At 34.1% G+C, this 22,326-nt stretch overlaps 1 protein-coding gene across 1 annotated transcript in view; it reads left to right on the top strand.

Annotated features, from left to right (window-relative positions):
* LOC136035277 (trithorax group protein osa-like) overlaps positions 1–22,326 on the top strand; it is a gene marked incomplete in the record, with an annotated part of 231,052 nt that overhangs the window by 144,990 nt on the left and 63,736 nt on the right. Inside the window, 2 exon segments of the mRNA XM_065716958.1 lie at positions 1,107–1,176; positions 18,543–18,692. Coding sequence (XP_065573030.1) covers positions 1,107–1,176; positions 18,543–18,692 — 220 coding nt within the window.

A 22,326-nucleotide genomic window follows, 5' to 3' on the forward strand; every position in this document is an offset into this window, starting at 1 on the left:
AAACTTACTGTTTTTATTGAAGCATGACTTATATAGCGTATACTTTTAACAATTTAAAACAAATGTTCACATGTTGTTTTATGTAGCGCCTAGCTGTACGGGTGACTCATTTTTTTTTTGTAAATCACCTAAATTTTGACCTTTTATTGAAAACTGAAAAAGGGAATTTTATTCTCAAAAGCGTGGGGCCAAGGTCTAAGAACTTTGTGCATCGCTCACTCGTTTAATGGGGGTAATAAAGGAAGTTTTACGTCCTTTTCTGTACTGTTTTCAGTGGAGAATATACTTCCATTAGTTGAAAAGAAATGCCCAACACGGATAACCTTGATGCCAAAAGAAGACTCTCAAGTTTGATACATTGTTGATGGATTCGTCAAAACTTTAACTTTTAGAGAATTCAAAATAAATAAGTACCTGGTCGTGTGTTTTCCTTACAGTAACAAGGGCAATAAGGGTAGTTTTGTGTTCTTGGTCAATACTGTTTTTTAATGTTTTCTTTTTCTTTTAATTAATGGTAAGTTCAGATACACTTATAGAACGGTCTCTCAGTTGATAACAACGGTTGATTTAAGGGCTTAGTGAGGTATTTCTAATCTATTAGAGTAAGATGCTATTCGATCCTTCGAAAGCTGTTGTGAGTGGTGTTGCCATCTACCAGGATAAAACGGCAGACACGCAGAAACACGACAAAGTTAAATTACCTGCTAGGAGGGACAGCTAGCACTGAGTACTTGGAGAGTAGCTTTGTAAGATCCTCTACGCCAGCATTGCTGCCAAACATGGCAGAGTTAAATTACCTGCTAGAAGAGACTTTTTTCCGGATCATAGTTGAAGAACAATTTTTTTTTTGCGGAAGGCGAAATTGTATTTCAAATGAACAGCAGCTTTCCGTTTATGAAGTGAGAAAAACATTCTTTGCTATTCTTTTTTAGATAGGAATTCGAAGAAGTCTCTTTTTCGGAGAATCTTTCTAGGAGCTTTCTAGCTTGTAATCAATCATGCCACCGGATTTCACGTACTGCCGCTACTTCGTTGTATTTGCTCCACTTACTTTAACTTCTTTGAAGACATGCTTGCAGTATTTTTAAAATTCTTCTTTTTTTCAGATCGGCATCAACCCTGGTCTCTTTGCCGCTTATAAGGGTCACCATTACGCAGGACCCGGAAACCATTTTTGTAAGTTCGTTCCTCCTTGACGAGTATTCAAGCTTTTATTGACTTATAGCAGTTCTTTGATCTCCTCATAAAATAGAAACTAGAATAAAAAAAATATTAGTTTCAACATATAATATTTAACAACATACAATATAATAACATATAATATTTAGTGAAAATCATTTTTTTTTCTGTTCTAAGATGACTTTTTTCTCAAATAGCACAATAATATCGTTTTGGATCAGAATTAAGAATGCTTAAGCCAAAAAAAAATATGAATTTGTCGTCGAACTTATGACATATCATAAAGAACCCCGTATGAATAACATAGTATGTGCATACCATCGAAATGATATGTTCCTTATCCTCTTTATGGGTGTTCTTACTTTATTTATAAACATACGCATTTATATATATATATATATATATATATATATATATATATATATATATATATATATATAAGAAACCCTATAGGCTAGTGTGTATCCTCCTGATGAGCCCTTGTGTTGGGTTGTTGCCTCTGAATTATTTGTCTTTATTGTTTTTATTGTTTGGTAAATGACGACTTATACTTATTGACGACATGAGAATTTAAAGTGCCGAAACCCTATAGGCAAGTGTGTATTCTCCTGATGAGCCCATCTCCTGATTCAGGATATTTTGTTTGTTAAGAATCAACAATGCTTTATTGTTTTATATATTTATATATTTTATATATTTATATATTTTATTCTTTTATATATATATATATATATATATATATATATGTATATATATATATATATATATATATATATATATATATATATATATATATATATATATATATATATATATATATATACGATTCAGGATATTTTGTTTGTTAAGAATCAACAATGCTTTATTGCCGGATCTAATAATGTCTTTAAAACGTATTTTTCTCATCTTATCTATGAGAATTCTCGTCTTTAAAACAACTTTAAACGTTTTTTTTTCTCTTTAAAAGCTTACCCTGTTTTCTTACCCTGATTAGCCATAGAAAACTGGTCATCAAACGTTTTATTTTTTTTTTATTTATTTATCTTTTTTTGTATTGATGAGATTTCAAACGTTGCTTGTCAGTATGTTTTAATCATAGGTACCTAGTGCAGCTGTCATCTGAGGCTAGGGTGCGTTTGAGATCCATCTCCTGGGGGAATAGGGATTATTCACATGCATTAATACAACTTAGAAAGAGAATAAAATGTCATATCACTTTCTTTTGTTGTTCAGCTTCACTTAGTTCTTAAAGGGTAATCAGTTCATTCTCTCAATAATGGTTCAAGGAGATAAATTGTGAAACCTGTGGTCTACTTGGGTTTAATACTGAAACTGAACTTCTGTATCCAATCAGCTAGGGTGAAACAGAGGTGGGCATATATGTGAAGTGCTAGTGCTATTTATATCCATTGATAATTTATTTTAACATAAAGTCTATTGTAGGCATTACAGGTGTGTACGTTCATGCTTTGACTGGGATTTGAGCTTCACTCCCTCCCATGAAGTTTCTACTTCCTTTTTTTATACGATCTTTTCTTATCCGTCCGAAAACGTCTTAAAAAAAGATTATTTCTTCTTCTAATCGGCTGATCTGAGAGGCTAAACTCTTTTAGTAGAAGAACTGGGAAAACTTTCTATTCCTTTTATTTTTGCCTTATGACCTGTTTCTACCCGTCGGAAAGGTATAATGGGTTTTATTTGGCCCAGGTACTTACCAAAAAGCCCCATTTTTGACAAACTAGCCATATTAATCTTATGTCCAACAAGTTGTAATATAAAAAACAAGTATGACACTTTTTTAAGACCTTGTCCCTACCCTTAGAAGATTTAAAGCACGCTTACCCCCTCCTCAAGAAAAAAAAGGGTGCGTTCTTCTTTTAATCGCCTGATGTCGAAGGGATGGCTTCTTCTTGTTGGAGAAACTGAAAAAAAAAACACGATACAGAAACATATGATTTTTTTCACTTAATAATACCTTAGATTTCACTTTACCCCCCCCCCTTCTACCCAGCCCTTCCTAGTTGAATGGGCTTGGAATGGAGATCAGCAGACTGCCGGTTTAGACTATGAAGTCTAGTACCGTTTCTCTTTTCTTAGAGAAGAAAAAACAGGCATACATTCCTCTTCCTGAAGAAGAAAAAGTTTCTTGTTCTAATCAGCTGATATCGATGGAAATGGCTTCTTCTTGCAGAAAGACCACTTTCTAAAAACGTAGTCTGTAGAATAGGGAATTATCCTTTTTTGTTTTTCACCTAATAAGACTTAAGATTCTGCATGTGTTCTTTTTAATTTTACCCTTGTCACGTTCAGAGTTTCCTTTGGTTCTCTTAGAATTTTAAGTTCACCCAAGTTCATTAGAATTCTAAGCCATTGTTTGTTCAATGGCTTTACTAGCAGTCTGCATAAATGCATTCTTTAATTGCTCAGGGCATCTGTTCTGTTCGAATTGCGGATGGTGTAACATGTCCTTAAAAGGACACTAACCTTTTTAGCAGGTCTTCTTGAGAAATATTGATATTCTGAAATAAATTTGTTAATAAACTTAACAAGCTAATGATATATTTGACAGTAAATGTATTCGCTATAAATAACCCATCGTAAAAATTTGACCTTTAATGAATTTGAACTTGTTGTCAGGATTGATGGCTATCATCCGAAGGATGTCAATATTAAAGTAGTCTCTATTTTGGGGCAATCTTTTACTACTTTGGTACTACTACTAATTCTAAACAACTCAATGCAACACTAATCCACCAGAGGCAAACACAGCTGTGCACGCTATTCCACCCCAATCTATTCAAAGCATCATAGTGTTCTATTACGCTTCTAATATTTCTATGAAAAATTTTTTTTTTATAAATCAGCTATTTATTTGAATTTATACCTCCGAAATTCTTCCAGAAAACCTGAGAAAAAAAATTGTGATTTTAATTATATTATGTAATAATTATTTTTAATATATATTTTTTATCTATATCATTGGAATTCTGCCAGAAAACTTAAAAGAAAATATTTGTATCCAAGAAAAACTTACATACAGAAATTATTACGAATATGAACGGGGTATCCTCCTTCTCATGACCTCGCTCTTTCCGCTAAAGTTTTTTAGTACTTTCAAAAAACTTTTTATCGTTCCAATTAAACGAACATAGTGTTTCAGAAGTTGTTCTTAAAGAATTGGAAAAAAATTCAAACTTTAAAGCAAAGAGCGGGGTGTTAAGGAGGAAGCAGCCCACTTCATATACGCAATAATTTCTGTTCGTTTTAAGTTTTAATGTTGCTCCTTACTTTAATTTGAAAAAACTTGCTGGCCCCATCTCCACGAAGAAATACCCGCTCCACGGATATGTCTTCCGGACAATTCAATCCTGGTGAGGATTTACCCAGGACAATTGCCATTAACAACTCCACGCGTAAAATTGAGACGGAAAAGAGAAGGGAAGAAACATAAAAAGAATTTGACATAGGAATTCTGGTAGTTCCTCCTGTGTATAATTTCCTTTGAAAAGTTCACCCTCTGGAAACTTCCCTACCCTAGAAAACTCCTCCGGGAAAAAACCCCAGCAGAAAGTTCTTCTTCCCACCCTAAAATGTATGGTTGCTTCCCAATAACAAATATTATGCGTAAATAATGGGCAATTTTATAACTTAAAGACCTTTCCCCTGGGGCATTGGGGGGGATGGGTCATTCTATTTCCAAAGGCATAGCTATTGGGCCTTTCAACTATGATGAATAAAACGGCTATCTCAAAATTTTAATCGGACGATTTTGGGGAAAAAGAGGTGGGGAAGGGGGCCTAGCTGCCCTCCAATCTTTTTTGTCACTTATAAAAGGTACTAGAACTTTTAATTTCCGTTCGAATGAGCCCTCTCACGAAATTCTAGGACCACAGAGACGATCACTCCTGAAGGAAAAATAAAATAAACACGTAGCCGTGATCTCTATTCTGGCAAAAAATACAAAATTCCGCATTTTTGAAGATAGAAGTTTGAAACCTCTACAATAGGGTTCTCTAATACGTTGAACCTGATGGTGGGATTTTTATTAATATTATATGACTTTTAGTGAGCGTTTCATCCTTTTTTCGATAATAGGGCTAATTACCTTAGGCTCGTAACATTTGAAGAATAAATTTAATGAAAATAAACTTATTTCTTTTAATATATATATTTTCATCGAATAACTGTATGATAATTATTTTCAAACTAGTTATTTTTTTTGTCTTTATCACTGAATTTCTGCCAGAAAACTTGGGGGGGGGGAATTGTGGATCAAAAGAAATATTATTTTAATCTGCATTAATTTTAATTTTGATATGCAACAATAATTTTTAGATCAATTTTTTATTTATCTATATCAACAAAAATCGGCCAGAAAATTTCGAAAACAATTGTGGATATAAGAAAAGGTCAGTTTGATTCTTATTATTTTGAATTTTATTATGGAATAATAATTTTTTAACCAGCTTTTTTTTATCCGTATCACTGAAATTCTGCCAGAAAACTTGTGGATCTAAGAAAAAAACTTTTTTATTTTTATTATTTTGAATTTTTTTTATGGAATAAGGCTTCTTAAATCAGCCATTTTTTTTAGCTGTATCACCAAAATTCTGCCAGAAAAACTTAAAAAAAAATGTGAATCTGCGAAAAAATCATTTCTGAGGTTTGATACTCTGAATCCTATTATGGAGTCATAATTTTTAGATTCAGTTAGCTATTTTTTTTAAGTCTTATCACCGAAATCCTGCCAGAGAAAAAATAATTGTGGATCGAAGAAAGAATCGTTTTTGACTATATGTTTGATTTCGGAATAAAAGCAGCATAAATGAATATACCCCTCGTTACACATACTGTGTCTACATTTCCTAATCAGTTCTAGCGAATATACCAAGTTTCTTGAGTTTCGCTTGTACATTATGTAGATTTTATAATTTGTTACCACGTTTTGCGACTGAAGGATAATTGATAGATGAAGATTGAACTTTTGGGCCATAGATCTTGGGCCAAACAAAAAGTAGGTCGCCCTCAAACGGAGAGGGAAGAGGCCTTAAGGAAGGATTTAACGCAAATTAGAGCGTCATGGGAGGGGATAAAGTGTGAAGCTTTGAATGGATTGGGGCATAGGAGGAGTCTACACAGCTCTGTTTTCCTCAGTTGGATTTGTGCCGTATTGAGTTGTTGTTAGTATAAGCAGTGGCTTAAGGTTTCTAAGCATTTAAAATATAGCAAAAACCTATGCCTTTCTCTTAATGTTCATTTCCTTTTTAATAGGGTTGTATAAGGTTATACATTCCCTAGTTTTAACAGAGCGTATGCCCCGACTAATTGAATGTGGACTGCTAGTAAAGCCATTTAGCCGAGTTTTTTTTTTTTTTTTTTTTTTTTTTTTTTTTTTTTTTTTTTTTTTTTTTTTTTTTTTTTTTTACAGAAATATTTCTATTCTAAAGAACTTTAATATTTTTAAAGTTACTCCCTAAAGGTGTCGGTAATCATGAAAAGGTTTTATTATTGTTCGAAGAAGTCACAATTATGCTGAAGAAAAGAATAAATTTAAATAAAACTTATATTTTTTTTTTGTTTTTTTTTTGTATAAGAACATTTGATTTTGATTTTGAATTTTGTAGAGTAAGAAAAGATTTCTGTTTACAACGTAATTCCAACATAAAACCATGCCATTTGAGACAGTGGAGCTGTTCCTCAAGAGAAGAAAATATAGCCATAGCCTATCTATATTCGTATTTTATATAATTAAATAAAAAACAAGTTTTTTTTTAACTGAAAGTAAGGAGCGACATTATAACTTAAAACGAACAGAAATTACTTCGTATATGAAAGGGGCTGCTCCCTCTTCAACGCCTCGCTCTTTCCGCTAAAGTTTCTTTTATTTTTTTTTAAAGCACAGTTGAGAGAAAGAGTCGAACTTTAGCGTAAACAGCGAGGCGTTGAAGAGGGAGCATGTTGTACGAAGAAATTTCTGTTCGTTTTAAGTTTTAAGTTTGTTCGTTTTAAGCTTTAATGTCGCTCCTTACTTTCAGTTAAAAAAAACTAGTTTTTTTTTTTTTTCTGAACGTTTTTTTGTTAATCCATGTTTTGATTTCGGCTCTCCGCAGATGAATAATTAAAACGAAATTCGCATATTTATTTATTTGGCTTAGTGGCTTTCCCATAGTTTTGATCATTGATTTTGAGAAAAAGGAGGGGGAGGAGGCCCGGTTGCCCACCAATTTTTTGTGTACTTAAAAAGACAACTAGAACTTTTAGTTTTTTACGAACGTTTTCATTACTAAAGATATACGTAGCTTACGTAACAAACTTCTATATTCATATGTTTTTATTATGTTTATGAGAGGGTTCGCCCACTCGTCAATACCTCGCTCTTTACATTAAAGCTTAAATTTTGTCCTAATTCCTTAAGAATGACCCCTGAATCACAAAGGCCGTAGAATAAATAGTTGAAATTACTAAAAATACTTTAGCGTAAAGAGTGAGGTATTAGGAGGTGAACCCCTTATATGCGTAATATTTTCTGTTCGTTTTAAGTTTTAATGCTGCTCCTTACTTTCAGTTGAAAAAACTGTTTTATATTTATTTTTTCATTGCTTTTTTTAAATAATGCTAGAAAATGGTGCGCCCCCTTCATGGAAATCTTCCTCCCCATGACAAATTCCCCCACGGAAAGTTTCCCCCACATAACCCCTCTTCTCAACCCCTCTTTCCAACCAAAAAATCCTCCTGAAAACGTCTGTACACTTCCCAATAACCATTACTATATAAAAACACTGGTCAAAATTTGTAACTTGCAGCCCCTCCCACGGGGACTGTGGGGAAGTAAGTCGTCCTCAAAGACATAGTTATAAGGTTTTTTGACTATGCTGAATAAAATTGCTATCACAGCATTTTGATCCGACGACTTTGGGAAAAAATGAGTGTGGGAGGGGGTCTAGGTGCCCTCCAGTTTTTTGGTCACTTGAAAAGGACACTAGAACTTTTCACTTCCGTTCGATTGAGCCCTCTCGCAAAATTCTAGAGCCACTGGGTCGATACGATCACCCCTGGGTTGAAAGAAAAAAAAATAATAAAATAAACACGCATCCGTGATTTGTCTTCTGGCAAAAAATACAAAATTCCACATTTTTGTAGATAGAAGCTTGGAACTTGTACAGAAGGGTTCTTTGATACGCTGAATCTGATGGTGTGATTTTCCCTTAGATTCTATGACATTTAGGGGGTGTTTCCCCCAATTTTCTAAAATAGGGCAAATTTTCTCAGGCTCGTAACTTTTGATGGGTAAGACTAAACTTGATGAAACTTATATATTTAAAATCAGCATTAAAATGCGATTCTTTTGATGTAACTATTGATATCATCCGTTTTTTTAGAGTTTTGGTTACTATTGAGCCGGGTCGCTCCTTACTACAGTTCGTTACCACGAACTGTTTGATAAATAAGACACGAACGAAGCGAGCACAACTCAAACATCAAAATCATTCAAATTTATTCAAAGTATTCAAGCACAAGAAAAGCAGGAAAAAAATAGGATCATTGAAGGCTGTGAAGCATATCCCTCAAGGGAATAAAATGTAGCTATAAGGATATGCACATTGTATAAAATAAATAAGCACGAACACAACCTAAACATCTAAATAATTTTATTTAATTTATTCAGTCATAATAAAAAAACATAATACAAAACACCAATATTCGATTTGTAAATACTCTATAGAACATATATTATAATATATATTATATAACATATATATTTAAATATAATGTCAAAATAAAGAAATAATGAACAAAACAAACTTATATGTATCATCATTATTGTTGTTATTGTTATTATTAATGTTTTTCAACAATTTTATACAATAGTAAATACGAGGAATAACACATAGTAAAAACTCTTAAAAATTAATACGAAAAGATAAAAGGAGGAGAAAAGAAACATAGAAGCAGTGAGAAAGAAAAAAAGAACCAAAAAACTCACAACTGGAAGGATCTAATTAAGCGGGGATGTGGAGAAATACGAACGCAAGCTGTGTTTGAGAGCGCTCTGTGCAGCAATTCAAGTTTAACTGTAATATTAAAAATAATAAATTTTGTAATAAGAGCCGAGTTTTTCGCCCAAGATGGAAGAAATAACAAAATTGACAGAATCTGAAATGATTAATCCGTTTTTTTTCTTAAGGAGAATAATCCCAGAGACAAAAAGGATCGACAAAGTCACATAAATTAAATAGAGGTTGGCACACGCACGTCTGTTATATTTTCCTGTTATTTCAGTTACTCTGCTTTTGCAGCATTGGTATTATAATTCTTTCCTTAGCTGGAAATCTTAATTTTTAATAAAATTAGTTTCCTTAGTTTGGCTAACCGCAGTCTTAGCGTGTTCTAACTGGTAAATATATATAGCCGTAAGAATCAGTGGCATAATTTTGTCAAAATCCTTGGGGGGGGATGGCAAAGTTGGAGCCAATTTTCCCGAATCAAGTTGAAATTAAAATAAAAGAAACTGAAAAAAAGGCCACTTAGTATCATAGAGGTACTATTTAGTTACTATAAAAGTACTATAAAGTCAAATATGCATTAAAAAATTGATCTGTTTCTGCTGATGCTTGAATTGTGCAAGTTCATCTTAGTCTTGACAAAACTTTTGAAGAAACTAAATTTCAGATGGGGGGAGGGAACTATGGTCGGAAGGGGGCAAGCCGAGTTCTGGGAGGGATAGTTATCCCCCTGTCCCATAGCAAATTACGCCCCTGATAAGTATACATGTATTTTGTAAAATAAATGAGACCGAAGGAAGTGAACACAAACCAAACATTCAAACTTTTCAATTTTATTCAAAATTATTCAAACATAAAAAAAACATAAATGAAAACATTCATCAAAATACCAAACACCAATATTCAATTTATAAAGACTTCAGCAAAACGTCTTTGAGATATATTTAAAGTCAAATATATTAAATGAAATAGTAACTTGTCAAATAGTAAATATATATATATAAAAAATGATATTTTTGTATTTGAAGCATTTAGTCTCTAGATTTACAAAGTTGATCTACTTCCGTCCTAGTAATTGGGGTAGAGACGACCTGTGCAGAATTAGAAATGGGATGAAATTTAAGGTTTTTTTTTATTTTTTTTTACCGATACGGTTTCACAAGGGTTTACATAGATGGGAAAAGCCTTTTTTGAACAGAAAATATGCTCTCCCAGTGAATGTTTTAGTTTCAATGAACAGATTAGTTTTAAAAAAAAACATTAGTTAAAAATCAAAATTTCTGATTTATAGAAACTGTTGAAACGATAGTTTGAACTCTTAACTGCTCCAAATTGACCAGCACGTTTTTGAAATATATTTACACATAATATAAAAATAAAAAAGACAATTGATTTTTTTGTGTCCCAAATTTGCATTTAATTTCAAAATATTAACCTTTTGTCTCTAAAACATTTACTAAAACGCGAATTTTGGAAAAGGGTAAAAGTTCAGATTTAGCCCTTTATGAAAAACAAAGGTTTTTTTTAATGAATTATTTCTTTTGTTTCAACTGTTGTGATTTCATGGTTCTTTAGTAGAAGTGTCAAGATGTTTCATCTACTTAGAAATGTTCTTCGAGATATGGAAAGTTACTCCCACACCATTATTTGATGACACATGTATTTTCTACTTTAATTTCCTCAATCTTTAGAAGATGGTTACATAAAGTAATCTTTGCTGGATATATCAGTTCTTATGTTTCGAAGATAGGGGCCTTATATCAAATGCAAATATTATCCTCTAATTTCTCTGGTTTTTCCTTAGTTGTATTTCCTGAATTTTCTTCAAGAATTAACTATAGTAAAATTTAACGATTGGCTTTTTATGCTAACGTTTGTGCATTTACAAACTTTAATTCTTGGAAAGATTTCAATCACGATAAAGTCTCATATTTCATATTGAATAAATTGTAAAATATTAACTTTGTTGTTTATTTTTTTGTAGGTGGGAAAATTTTCGGTTTCCGGTTTAAAAATATTTTACCCCGCTGTCCCATATCTATAACATATAACATGGTTCTGAGATAAAGGCCTTATTTCCAATGCCAATATTATCCTCTCATTTCTCCGGTTTTTCCTTAGTGGTATTTTCTGAATTTCCTTCAAGAATTAACTATAGTAAAAATTAACGATTGGCATTTTATGCTAATGTTTGTGTATTTACGGTTGGTGGGGGTCCTTCGCGCCCTCCAAGCCCCCCTGCGCGCGTAAGTGGTTACGCGCCATATTAGTTACGCGCTATTGTAGTTGTGTCCCTGTGTCCCACCTGTGATATATATATATATATATATATATATATATATATATATATATATATATATATATATATATATATATATATATATATATATATATATATATATATATATATATATATATATATATATATATATATATATATATATATATATATATATTATATATTATATATTCACATGTATATATTATATATTCATACATATATATTATATATTCACATGTATATATTATATATTCATACATATATATTATATATTCACATATATATATATATTCACAGGTGGGACACAGGAACACAACTACAATGGTGCCTAAAGACTTACGCGCGGGGGGAGGGGGGGCGAAGTGCCACACCAACAGCTAGTAAATCACATACATGTAATTATATGATATACTAGTATATCATATAGACGCGGGTTCGAATCCCAGTGTACCTAATTCTTCAGTTTTGGACGGGGGTCAGTGGCGTGACTCTGTAAGCTTAGCCAGAGTCGACCCAGCTCTAAATGGGTACCTGGAGAAAATCTGGGGAAGGTAAACAGGAAGGGTGTGCGAAAGCACAGGATGGCTGGCCCCCAACCCCCCATTGCACTTCCTGGCTGAAGGGCCAAGAAACAGAGATCAGCACCGCCGGTACGGACTGTAAAGTCTAATGCCGTATCCTTTACTTTTACCTGTATATATATAAAAATAAGTTGTTTGTGTACTGACGTCTTAACGACTGACGTCAGTAAAATCGCGAAACCCGACTTGCAGTTGACAGAGAAAGTAAAAAAAGAAGGTGTGTCGAGGAATCACCAGAGCGACGCGTAACCAGACTTGCTGCTGAAAGAGAAAAAAAAGAAAAAACTAAAAAAGAATTTTTTAACTTAATCGTAAATAAAATTAAAAATTTATTTTTAACTTAATCGGATCTCAATGAAATTTGATATTTAGAAGGGTATCGTGTCTCAGAGCTGTTGTTTTAGATCCCGACTGGATCTGGTGACACTGGGGGGTTGGGGTTGGGAGGGGAAACCTAAAATCTTGGAAAACGCTTGGATTGGAGGGATCGGGATGAAACTTAGTGGTAAAATTAACTACAGGTCCTAGATACATGATTGACATAACCGGAACAGATCCGCTCTCTTTGGGGTAGTTGGGGGGGGGTTGATTCTAAAAAAATAGAAAAATGAGGTATTTTTAACTTACGAACGGGTGATCGGATCTCATGAAATGTGATCTTTAGAAGGATATAGTGTCTCAAAGCTCTTATTTTAAATCCCGACCGGATCCGGTGACACTGGGGGAGTTTGGGGTGGGGGAACCTAAAATCATGGAAAACGCTTAGATTGGAGGGATCGGGATGAAACTTGGTGGGAAAAATAAGCAGAAGTCTTAGATACGTGATTTAGATAATTGGAACGGATCTGCTCTGTTGGGGGGGGGGGGAAGTAATTCTGAAAAATCAGAATCAGACGTATTTTTAACTTACGAAGGAGTGATCGGATCTTCGTGAAACTTCACATTTAGAAGGACCTCATAACTCAGATCTCTTATTTTAAATCTCAACTGGATCCAGCGTCATTGGGGGGGGGGGGGGCAGTTGGGGGGACCGGAAATCTTAAAAAACACTTAAAGCGGAGAGATCAGGATGAAACCGGGTGGGAAAAATAAAAACCTGTCTAAGATACATGACTGAAATAACCGGACCGAATCTGCTCTCTTTGGTGGAGTTGAGAGGGGTGGGGGGTAATTTAGAAAATTGAGGTAATTTTAACTTACGAAAGGGTGACCAGATCCTAATGAAATTTGATATTTAGAAGGATCTTGTATTTTAAAGCTCTAATTTTAAATTCCGACCAGATCCTGTGACATTGGAAGGAGTTGGAGGGGGAAACTGTAATTCTTGGGAAACGTGAAAATTGGAGTATTTTTATCTTACGAATAGGTGATCGGATCTTAAGGAAACTTATATTTAGAAAGCATTCGTGTCTCAGAGCTCGTATTTTAAATCCCGACCAGATCTTTTGACATTGGAGGGAGTTGGAGGGGGGTATCTTGGAAAACACTTGGAGTGGAAGAATCGGGATGAAGCTTGGTGGATAGAATAAGCAAATATCCTTGATACGTGATTGACGTAACCGTACTGGATTCGCTCTCTTTGGGGGATTTGGGGGGAGGGGTTCAGTGATTTGGCGAGTTTGGTGCTTCTGGACGTGCTAGGAAATGAAAATTGGTAGGCATGTCAGGGAGCTGCACAAATTGACTTGATAAAGTCGTTTTCCCAGATTCGACCATCTGGGGGGCTAAAGGGAGAGGAAAAAATTAGAAAAAATTAGGTATTTATAACTTATGAGTGGGTGATCAGGTCTTAATGAATTTTGATATTTAGAAGGGCATCGTGACTCAGAGCTCTTATTTTAAATCCTGACCGGCATTAAGCCTCTGATTTTCCATTTAAATCAATTTATTGATTCTTAGAATTTTGTTAGAGCTCATACCATATGAGCTCTTAGCTCTTGTTAGTTTTGAGCAACACTGAATACAGGGAGCTTTTTCTTATTAGAATCCTAGCATGCTGTTTATGCAATAAACTATGCTGATTACCAATGCTGTTAATATAATTTCCATATTACTAGATATATTCCTAGTAGAATAATTTGTGTAAATTTATTCCACAGATGGGGGAGGGAATGAGCCTTGCAAAAATATTGTATGTTAAGTGGAAAAAGTTTCAGCGATGCTTTTTTGGAAAAGTATGGTGTGAAAAAAGTGCAGTATATTTGTTTTCCCGGGGGGGGGGGGTCAGCTGCTTCCTGTTGCTTTTTCTTATGGTTCTTTTTAGTATAAATTAATTCTGAATGCAGGATGTCTCGATAATTTTGATAAATTTTCTTTTTGTAGCCTATTTTTAGAGTTTGGAAATGCTGCAAAGTTAGTAAACTTTGGATCTCTTGATTATCTCAAATGATAACAATTATGATGTCATATACCATAGCCCTACACCTATGACCACCATCATCACCGTGTATCATTATCGCCAATGATGTTTATCACCATACATTTGGTGATGTCTTTCATCCACTTTCATGGGATCATTCATAATAAATGCACAAATAGTTACAACAATTATGCTGTGAATGTAAGGAGCTTTCAAAATAGAAATTCTTATTTCTATTTTCAGCAGTTTCATTTGAAATCTTAAAATTATCGTGAAGTTACTAGTCTCTTAAACTTTCGTAAAAGAAAGACCATGAGCAATTTTAAAAGTCCAAAAAGGTGTTCCTTTCAATAAATCGTTTCCAAATATTTTTATCTCAATTGGAAAAGACAGAATTTCGTTCAGAGGGAAAAAAATAAAACCATGTGGAAGGCGTTTTTTTTTTCATATTTTCATCTTCTGATGAAAACGAGAAAGGAAACATTGGAAGTGGAATAAAGTGGAAACAACTGGAAAGAAATAGGAGGAAATAAAGACGGAAATTGAAGAAACGTTTCGTCTTGCGAGATGCCGTAATTGTTGTACTCTCCCCCCCCCCCATACTAAAGAATGGTGATGTATTTTATGGTTTGTTTCGTCAATGGTTGAGTTTGAGCACTATTTGACCCCCCCCCATAATCAGTTGAGGGAGGGGATTGTTTTGATGATACGAACATTTTGCTTCTCACATTGAAGGTTCAGGTGGCTCTTAAGTTCAAATAATATTTTACCAAAATTTCACGTTTCTACCTTATATAAGTAGTTTAGCTGTATAGCTAATGTATACTCGTTTCAATGGAATGGAGAGGGCTCAGGATACTTAAAAACTGTTCGCGTAACTGTTTATAACCTAAAGTATACATTTGCGCTACGCTATGGCTCTTTTCCACATCTCCCTCGCCAACTAGTATTATGTATTACGTAACTGTGACTTGTTAGTCGTATAGATAGAATATTATTTCGAGAACTGTCAGTCCCACTTGGTAGTGAAGGAGGGATGTCCCCAGGCGTGGAAAAACGTCTTTTCTTATAAAGTATAAAAAATTCATTATGCATTATTTTTCATTTGTGGTGGGGGGGGGGGGGTTAAACCCTGTAAATACTTCTTTTGACTATATCACTCTTTCACCTCAGATCATTCCTGGAATTTTTTACCTTGTGGAACATATTGGAGTAAAAGTTATTTCCTAAGTGTTAATAGAGAGCGTCCATTTTAAAAGGCGTACACCTACATCCCTTTTTGTAAATATTAAAACGTTTAGATAGCCAAAAAAGCAAGTTAAATCAGTTTTGCAACAGTTATTGACTAAATTTATAGAATGAAACAAGTCCTTTTATTTTTTACGTAAGAGGGAAAAGCTTGTCTATAGGTTGTTTTTTCAAACATTTTGCCACAATTTTTAATAGAGATAGAATTTCATTCATAAGAGAAAAAAATAAAAACCTCTTGAAGTCTTTTATATACTTTAAGCTATAGATAAAAAAAATGAGATAGAATTTATTTCGTATTTTGGCTATGTGTGGGCTATTGCACTCTCAATAGTCACTGCTGCTCCGCAAAGTGAATTGTTATTTTTTTTTCAGTTCCTATACATATATATCTAGTTTCTTATAGGTTGCAAACGGACTGTTATGCTCTCAAAGAGCAACTCTTGCTTCGCAAAGTGAATTGTTTTCTATCATTTGTTGTGCATTCAACACTAGGTTCACAATTGCTGTGTGTGGGCTGTTATGCTCTCAAGACGCTAATCTTGCTCCGCAAAGTGGATTGCTTTGTGTCAGTTGATATACAATTAAACCTAGGCTCACATATTCTGTGGGTGAGCTGTTATGCTCTCAAAGGACTAGTCTTGCTTTGCCAGACTCGTTACTGTCTATCAGTTAATGTGCATATGCTACAAGTGGAATGTTATACTCTCAAAAGGTCGCTCTTCCCTCGTAAAGTGAATTGATTTCTATCAGTTTATGTACATATATCTCTAGTTTTATATAGGCTGTAGACAGGCTGTTATACTCTCAAAAGGTTACTCTTGCTTCGCAAAGTGAATTGTTTTCTGTCAGTTTGTATGGATTTAACCCTTGGTTTGCACATTCTGTGTGCGGGCTATTGTGCTCTCAAAGGGCCACTCCTGCTCCGCAAAGTTCGTTGCTTTTTGTCAGTTTATGTGCATATTAGGTTAAGATATACTATGGGTTGACTGTTATGTTCTCAAGAGCCCACTTTTGCTCCGCAAAGTGAATTGTTTTCTATCAATCGATGTACATATTAGGTTACCGTATGCGTTGGATTGGCTTTTGTGTTCTCAAAGGACCACTCTTGCTCCGCAAAGTGAGTTGTTTTCCATCGGTTGGTGTTCATATAACCGTAGGCTCACATATGCTGTGGGTGGGTTTTTATGCTCTTAAAGGGCCACTCTTGCTCCGCAAAGTGTGTTGTTTTCTATCAGTTGATGTTCATGTGACCCTAGGTTCACATATGCTATGGTCGGGTTTTTATGCTCTCAAAGGGCCACTCTTGCTCTGCAAAGTGAGTTGTTTTCTATCACTTGATGTTCATATGATCCTAGGCTCACATAGGCTGTGGGTGGGTTTTCATGCTCTCAAAGGGCCACTCTTGCTCCGCAAAGGGAGTTGTTTTCTATCAGTTGATGTTCATATGACCGTAGGCTCATATATGCTGTGTATGGGCTTTTATGCTCACAAAGGGCCACTCTTGCTACGCAAAGTGAGTTGTTTTCTATAAGTTGACGTTCATATGACCCTAGGCTCACATATGCTTTGTGCGAGTTTTTATGCTCTCAAAGGGCCACTCTTGCTCCGCAAAGTGTGTTTTTTTCTATCAGTTGATGTTCATGTGACCACAGTATGTTGCTCACAAATGCTGTGGGTGGGTTTTTATGCTCTCAAAGGACCACTCTTGCTCCGCAAAGTTAGTTGCTTTCTATCTCTTGATGTTATATGACCGTTGGGTCACATATGCTGTGGATGGGTTTTTATGCTCTCAAAGGGCCACTGTTGCTCCGCAAAGTAAGTTGTTTTCCATCAGATGATGTTCATATGACCGTAGGCTCACACATGCTGTGGGTGGGTTATCACACTCTTAAAGCCCGCTCTTGTTTCGAACTGAATTGTTCTTTATCAGTTAATGTGCATATAACCTTAGGCTCAGGCAGAACAATTTTTGGCTGTTTGTTGGCTTATGGGCTCTGAAAAGGCCACTCATTCTATACAAAAGTAAGTTATTTTCTATCAATTGATGTTGATGTAACCCTAGATTTGTGCAGACTGTGGATGAGCTATAATAATCATTTCTACTACGTACAAGTAATTACGCAACAAACATTTTTATTAATTGCATAAATGAGCAACTTCAGTTGCACACAAGATGTTTACGCCATCCAATGATTACAGTATTGATTAATTTTCTTTTAAATAATTCCTCTCATATTCCATGTCTGTTGCTGTTATTTAGAAAAATCGTCAGTGGTTGCCTAGATGTCCGTTAAAAGTTGAATTTTTTACAAAAATCGCTAAAAGTCTGCCCTTAAAATTGCTGTGACTAGTGAATATTGTTCCCTCGTGAACGTATCTGCGAACAAAAGATAACCGAATATAGAAATTAGTTCTAACCTGCCATCAATACTGCATGAACATAGATAGAATACTTATTCCGTTAAAGGATAAATTTACTTTTATATTACAGACCCATTTACAATGAAATTATACTGAATCCGATGTTAAGCTTGCGCTAATTTGAACCAATTAGATTTCTGATGAAGTTTTCTGGTTGACTGCGAAATCCTACAATAAAAATTATGATTGCCTCAAATCAGCGCTTGCTTAACCTTGGTATTATTAAAATCTCATTGTGAATGACCTAGGGAAGATTTACATATAAAGCTTTTACATTCGCGTATTAATCATCTTTTGTATAAATCATCTTTGTATGATTTTAAAAATGATGAAAAGGGAACAAAAATGTAATATCTTACGATGGTAAATTTTATTTCTCCGTAGCGTCTGGAGAAAAAGAACTATCTTCGGTTTGTCCTTGCGTTTCTGTGGAGTATTTTGTATTGAAATTTTCTTTATTTTCCTAGGGAAATGTATGTACCTGGCAGGACTAGTCCCGGAACCTATGACGGCGGATGATGACTTCAAACTAATCCGATATGGCATTGGATTTACGAATATGGTAATGCGAGCTACCAAAGGAAGTGCTGATCTCACACGGAGAGAAATTCGTGAAGGTAAAAAGTCAAAGAAATAAATCTCATTGCATAGGTTAGAAGCGTGTAAGATAAAATCTATAAAAAAAAATCAGAAAAAGTTCTTGTCGATCAGATACTTTTCGATCATAGGGGTGGGGGGAGTGGAACGTTGGTTTAAAGTTCCTTATAAATTTGATTAAAATCTGCACAGGCTTTTTCTCTTTTGTTGTTCTTTTTAAATTATAGCCTATCACAGAAGTGCCCACGTGTGTTCCTAGGTCTCAATTCATAATATAAAATAAAATGAAAAGTTAGCATAAATAAAAAAAAACTCGGATCGACAGTCAATGTAGAAAGAGGGAAAATATGCTGTCATATGAGGGTACATAATTTTATTATCGCTCTCGAGGATTTTCTTATATGTGAGTGGGGGTGGGGCCTCCTCTTAGAACCTCTTATCAACCCCCATGCTTCCGAACGCTGAATTTTTTTCAATTTGACCCTATTTTTTTCACTGACAGGGTTGTAATATTCAAACAGTTTGTGGTAACGAATTGTAGTAAGGAGCGACCCGGCCCTTACTTTCAGTTAAAAAAACTTGTTTTTTTATTTAATTTTTATTGAAAAGAATCTAAAATTATTTGGATGTCTTTTAGGATGATTTATTTTAAGTTGTGCATTAATTCAAAAAAACAATCGTCATAAATTTGTTTTCCAAACTTAGAGCAAATAACAATGCTCATAAGCGGACGAAGTCACAGTTTTAAAAAGGATATCTTTCCAAGGGGGAAGGAAGTGCCCAAATTATGCATCTAGGACCAAAATATTGCTCGAACGATTCCCCTCTCTTTGGTATACTGGCATGACAGTACTTATAATTAAATCAAAGAATCTTCTTCGTCTCGAAGAATCAAAGAATCCTCTTTTTCTTTAAGAATACACAATCTTGTTCTTGCCGAAGAATCAAGGAATCTTCTTCTTCTCGAAAAATCAAAGAGTTTTCTTCTTCTTCTTCCTGTGGCATTTCTTTTTGAGGATAACTTTTCTCAGATAGGCTTCGTGAGAAGTTATCCGTTGTCCAGTCTCCATGTCTGTCTCTATGAGCATATTCCAGTATAAAAATTTTCTGAGTCCAATCTCGTTGAATATATAAAAAAATCAAGGAAAATACGCTACTCACGTTACAAAATTCTAAAAAAAAGATAGTGTGATTCTATATTTGTAACTAATTTGAGCAATCTAGCAAGTATTTTTAATTTAAAACTTTTAAGAGATGAATAACTTAAATATTTTTGGAGGTTCTGACTTTTATATTTTGTTTAAACTGTTGAGCCAATAGCCATACTGAACGAAATCTTTTCTTAAATAAAATTCGTAGCCTAATTAGTTACTATTTCAGAAGTTGCTTCAATTTAGCTCTTCTTTTCATCTGTTAGGCTCAGTGTAAAATTTTTAGCAACTTTTGACTTAGAAAAAACTGGTCAACTAAATGAGACCATAAGCAGTTTTTGTTCCAGTCGGTTTTTATTACTTGTTTCAAAGAAAGATATCAAATGAAACCCACAGGATTGGGATAAAATGGAAAACAAAAGAAATTGGTAGATGCTTTGAACCAATATTATTGGGATTAAATAATTCATTAATAATAATTAAAATTGAATAATTCAACTAAATAATTCATTAAGTGCCAGATTTAATAATGCGATAAAAAAAAAAACAATAGTATTAATGGATAAGATAAGAAAGAAAATTAATACCATGGCTTGATCTATCTATTATTTGTAATTAGCTTCTTTTTTTTGGAGGGGGTGTGGGGTATCGATATTGAAATACCTGGATATTTGCTGCTTGGAATAAAACCTAAATTAATGTCTTTGAAACACATATCACAAATGAGTTTAATAGATATCCCCCTCCCCTTTTCCTATATCTCCCATGTGTCCTTTCTTGATAAAATATGACGGAACATATCATAATAATAATTGCGAAAAACCCAAACTTTGTCGAATATCCATTCTTGTAGACTAAGTTTTTACTGTGTAGGTTGTGGATACTTCGTTTTAATCTTTGTTTTCAGGGGTTTGATTACTATGATCTAGACATGCGTCAGTTGGGGGGGGGGATTTTAGGGGAAATTCTTGTTTTCAAGATTTAGTGAAGATCTCCCCTAGATTTGGAAAATACCTTTTTTGGTATTTTCGTTAAAAAAATACTTTTTCGTGTGTGTTTTCGTGAAAGGAAAAAGAAAAATTAAAAACAACAAAACCCACTCTCCTATATATTTAAAAATACAATCTGCCCCCTCCCCCATCCTTGCCTACGTCTTTGTACATTGATGCCCCTGGGCGTTAATAATTTTCACCACAGAGCGGAGACACCGGTGTAAATCCTAGGGTGTGCGGTTTCTAAATAGTTTTTTTTTTTTTTTTTTTTTGCGGTTTTTTGCAGTTGCTAATATAAAATCAACTTATGACTCTTTCATATTAGAAATAAAAACTGTCTTAATATCTTTTGAAAGTCTATCGTAAATACAGATAATAGACCTTTCCACAAATTCTCGAAAGGTTTTGAAATATACTTTGAACTTTATGAAGAATTAAATAAAAAAACAAGTTTTTTTAACTGAAAGTAAGGAGCGACATTAAAACTTAAAACGCACAGAAATTACTTCGTATATGAAAGAGGCTGCTTCCTCATCAGCGCCCCGTTCTTTACGCTAAAGTTTGACTCTTTCTCTCAATTCTTCTTTTTAAAACAGTAAAAAACTTTAGCGTAAAGAGCGGGGCGTTGATGAGGAAGCAGCCTCTTTCATATACGAAGTAATTTCTGTGCGTTTTAAGTTTTAATGTCGCTCCTTACTTTCAGTTAAAAAAACTTGTTTTTTTTATTTAATTTCTGAACGTTTTTGAATCAATGCATGTTTTGATTTTGGCTCTCCGCAGAGGAATAATCAAAACGAAATTTACATTTTTTATTTTTATTTTTTTTTTTGGCTAAATGGCTTTCTCATAATTTTGATCGAATGATTTTGAGAAAAAAAAGAGCGGGGGACGAAGCCTAGTTGCCCTCCGATTTTTTTGTTAATTAAAAAGGCAACTAGAACTTTTAATTTTTTACGATATTTTTATTGGTAAAAGATTTACGTAACTTATAAATTAGCTTACGTAAAGAACTTTTGTATTCTCATGTTTTTATTACATATACGAGGGGATTCGCCCCATCGTCAATACCTCGCTCTTTACACTAAAGCTTAAATTTTATCCCAATTCATTAAAAATGACCCCTGAATCACAAAAGCCGTAGAATAAATAGTTGAAATTACTAAAAATACTTTAGCGTAAAGAGCGAGGTATTAGAAGGAGGTGAGTCCCTCATATGGGTAATAATTTCTATTTGTTTTAAGTTTTATTGCTGTTCCTTACTTCCAGCTGAAAAAGCTTTTTTTCACATTTATTTTTTAATTGTTTTTTTTTTTTAATAGTGCTAGTAAATCCTGCTCTCCCTTCATGGAAAGTTTCTTCTCCCATGACAAATTCTCGATGGAAAGTTCCCCCAGCATATCCCCCTCTTCTCAACCCCTCCATCCAACCAAAAAAATCCTCCTGAAAACGCCTGTATACTTCCCAATAACCATTACTATATGTAAGCACAGGTCAAAGTTTGTAACTTGTTG

Source organism: Artemia franciscana, chromosome 14 (genome assembly GCF_032884065.1).
Source record: "Artemia franciscana chromosome 14, ASM3288406v1, whole genome shotgun sequence".
NCBI classification, from domain to species: Eukaryota; Metazoa; Arthropoda; class Branchiopoda; order Anostraca; family Artemiidae; genus Artemia; species Artemia franciscana.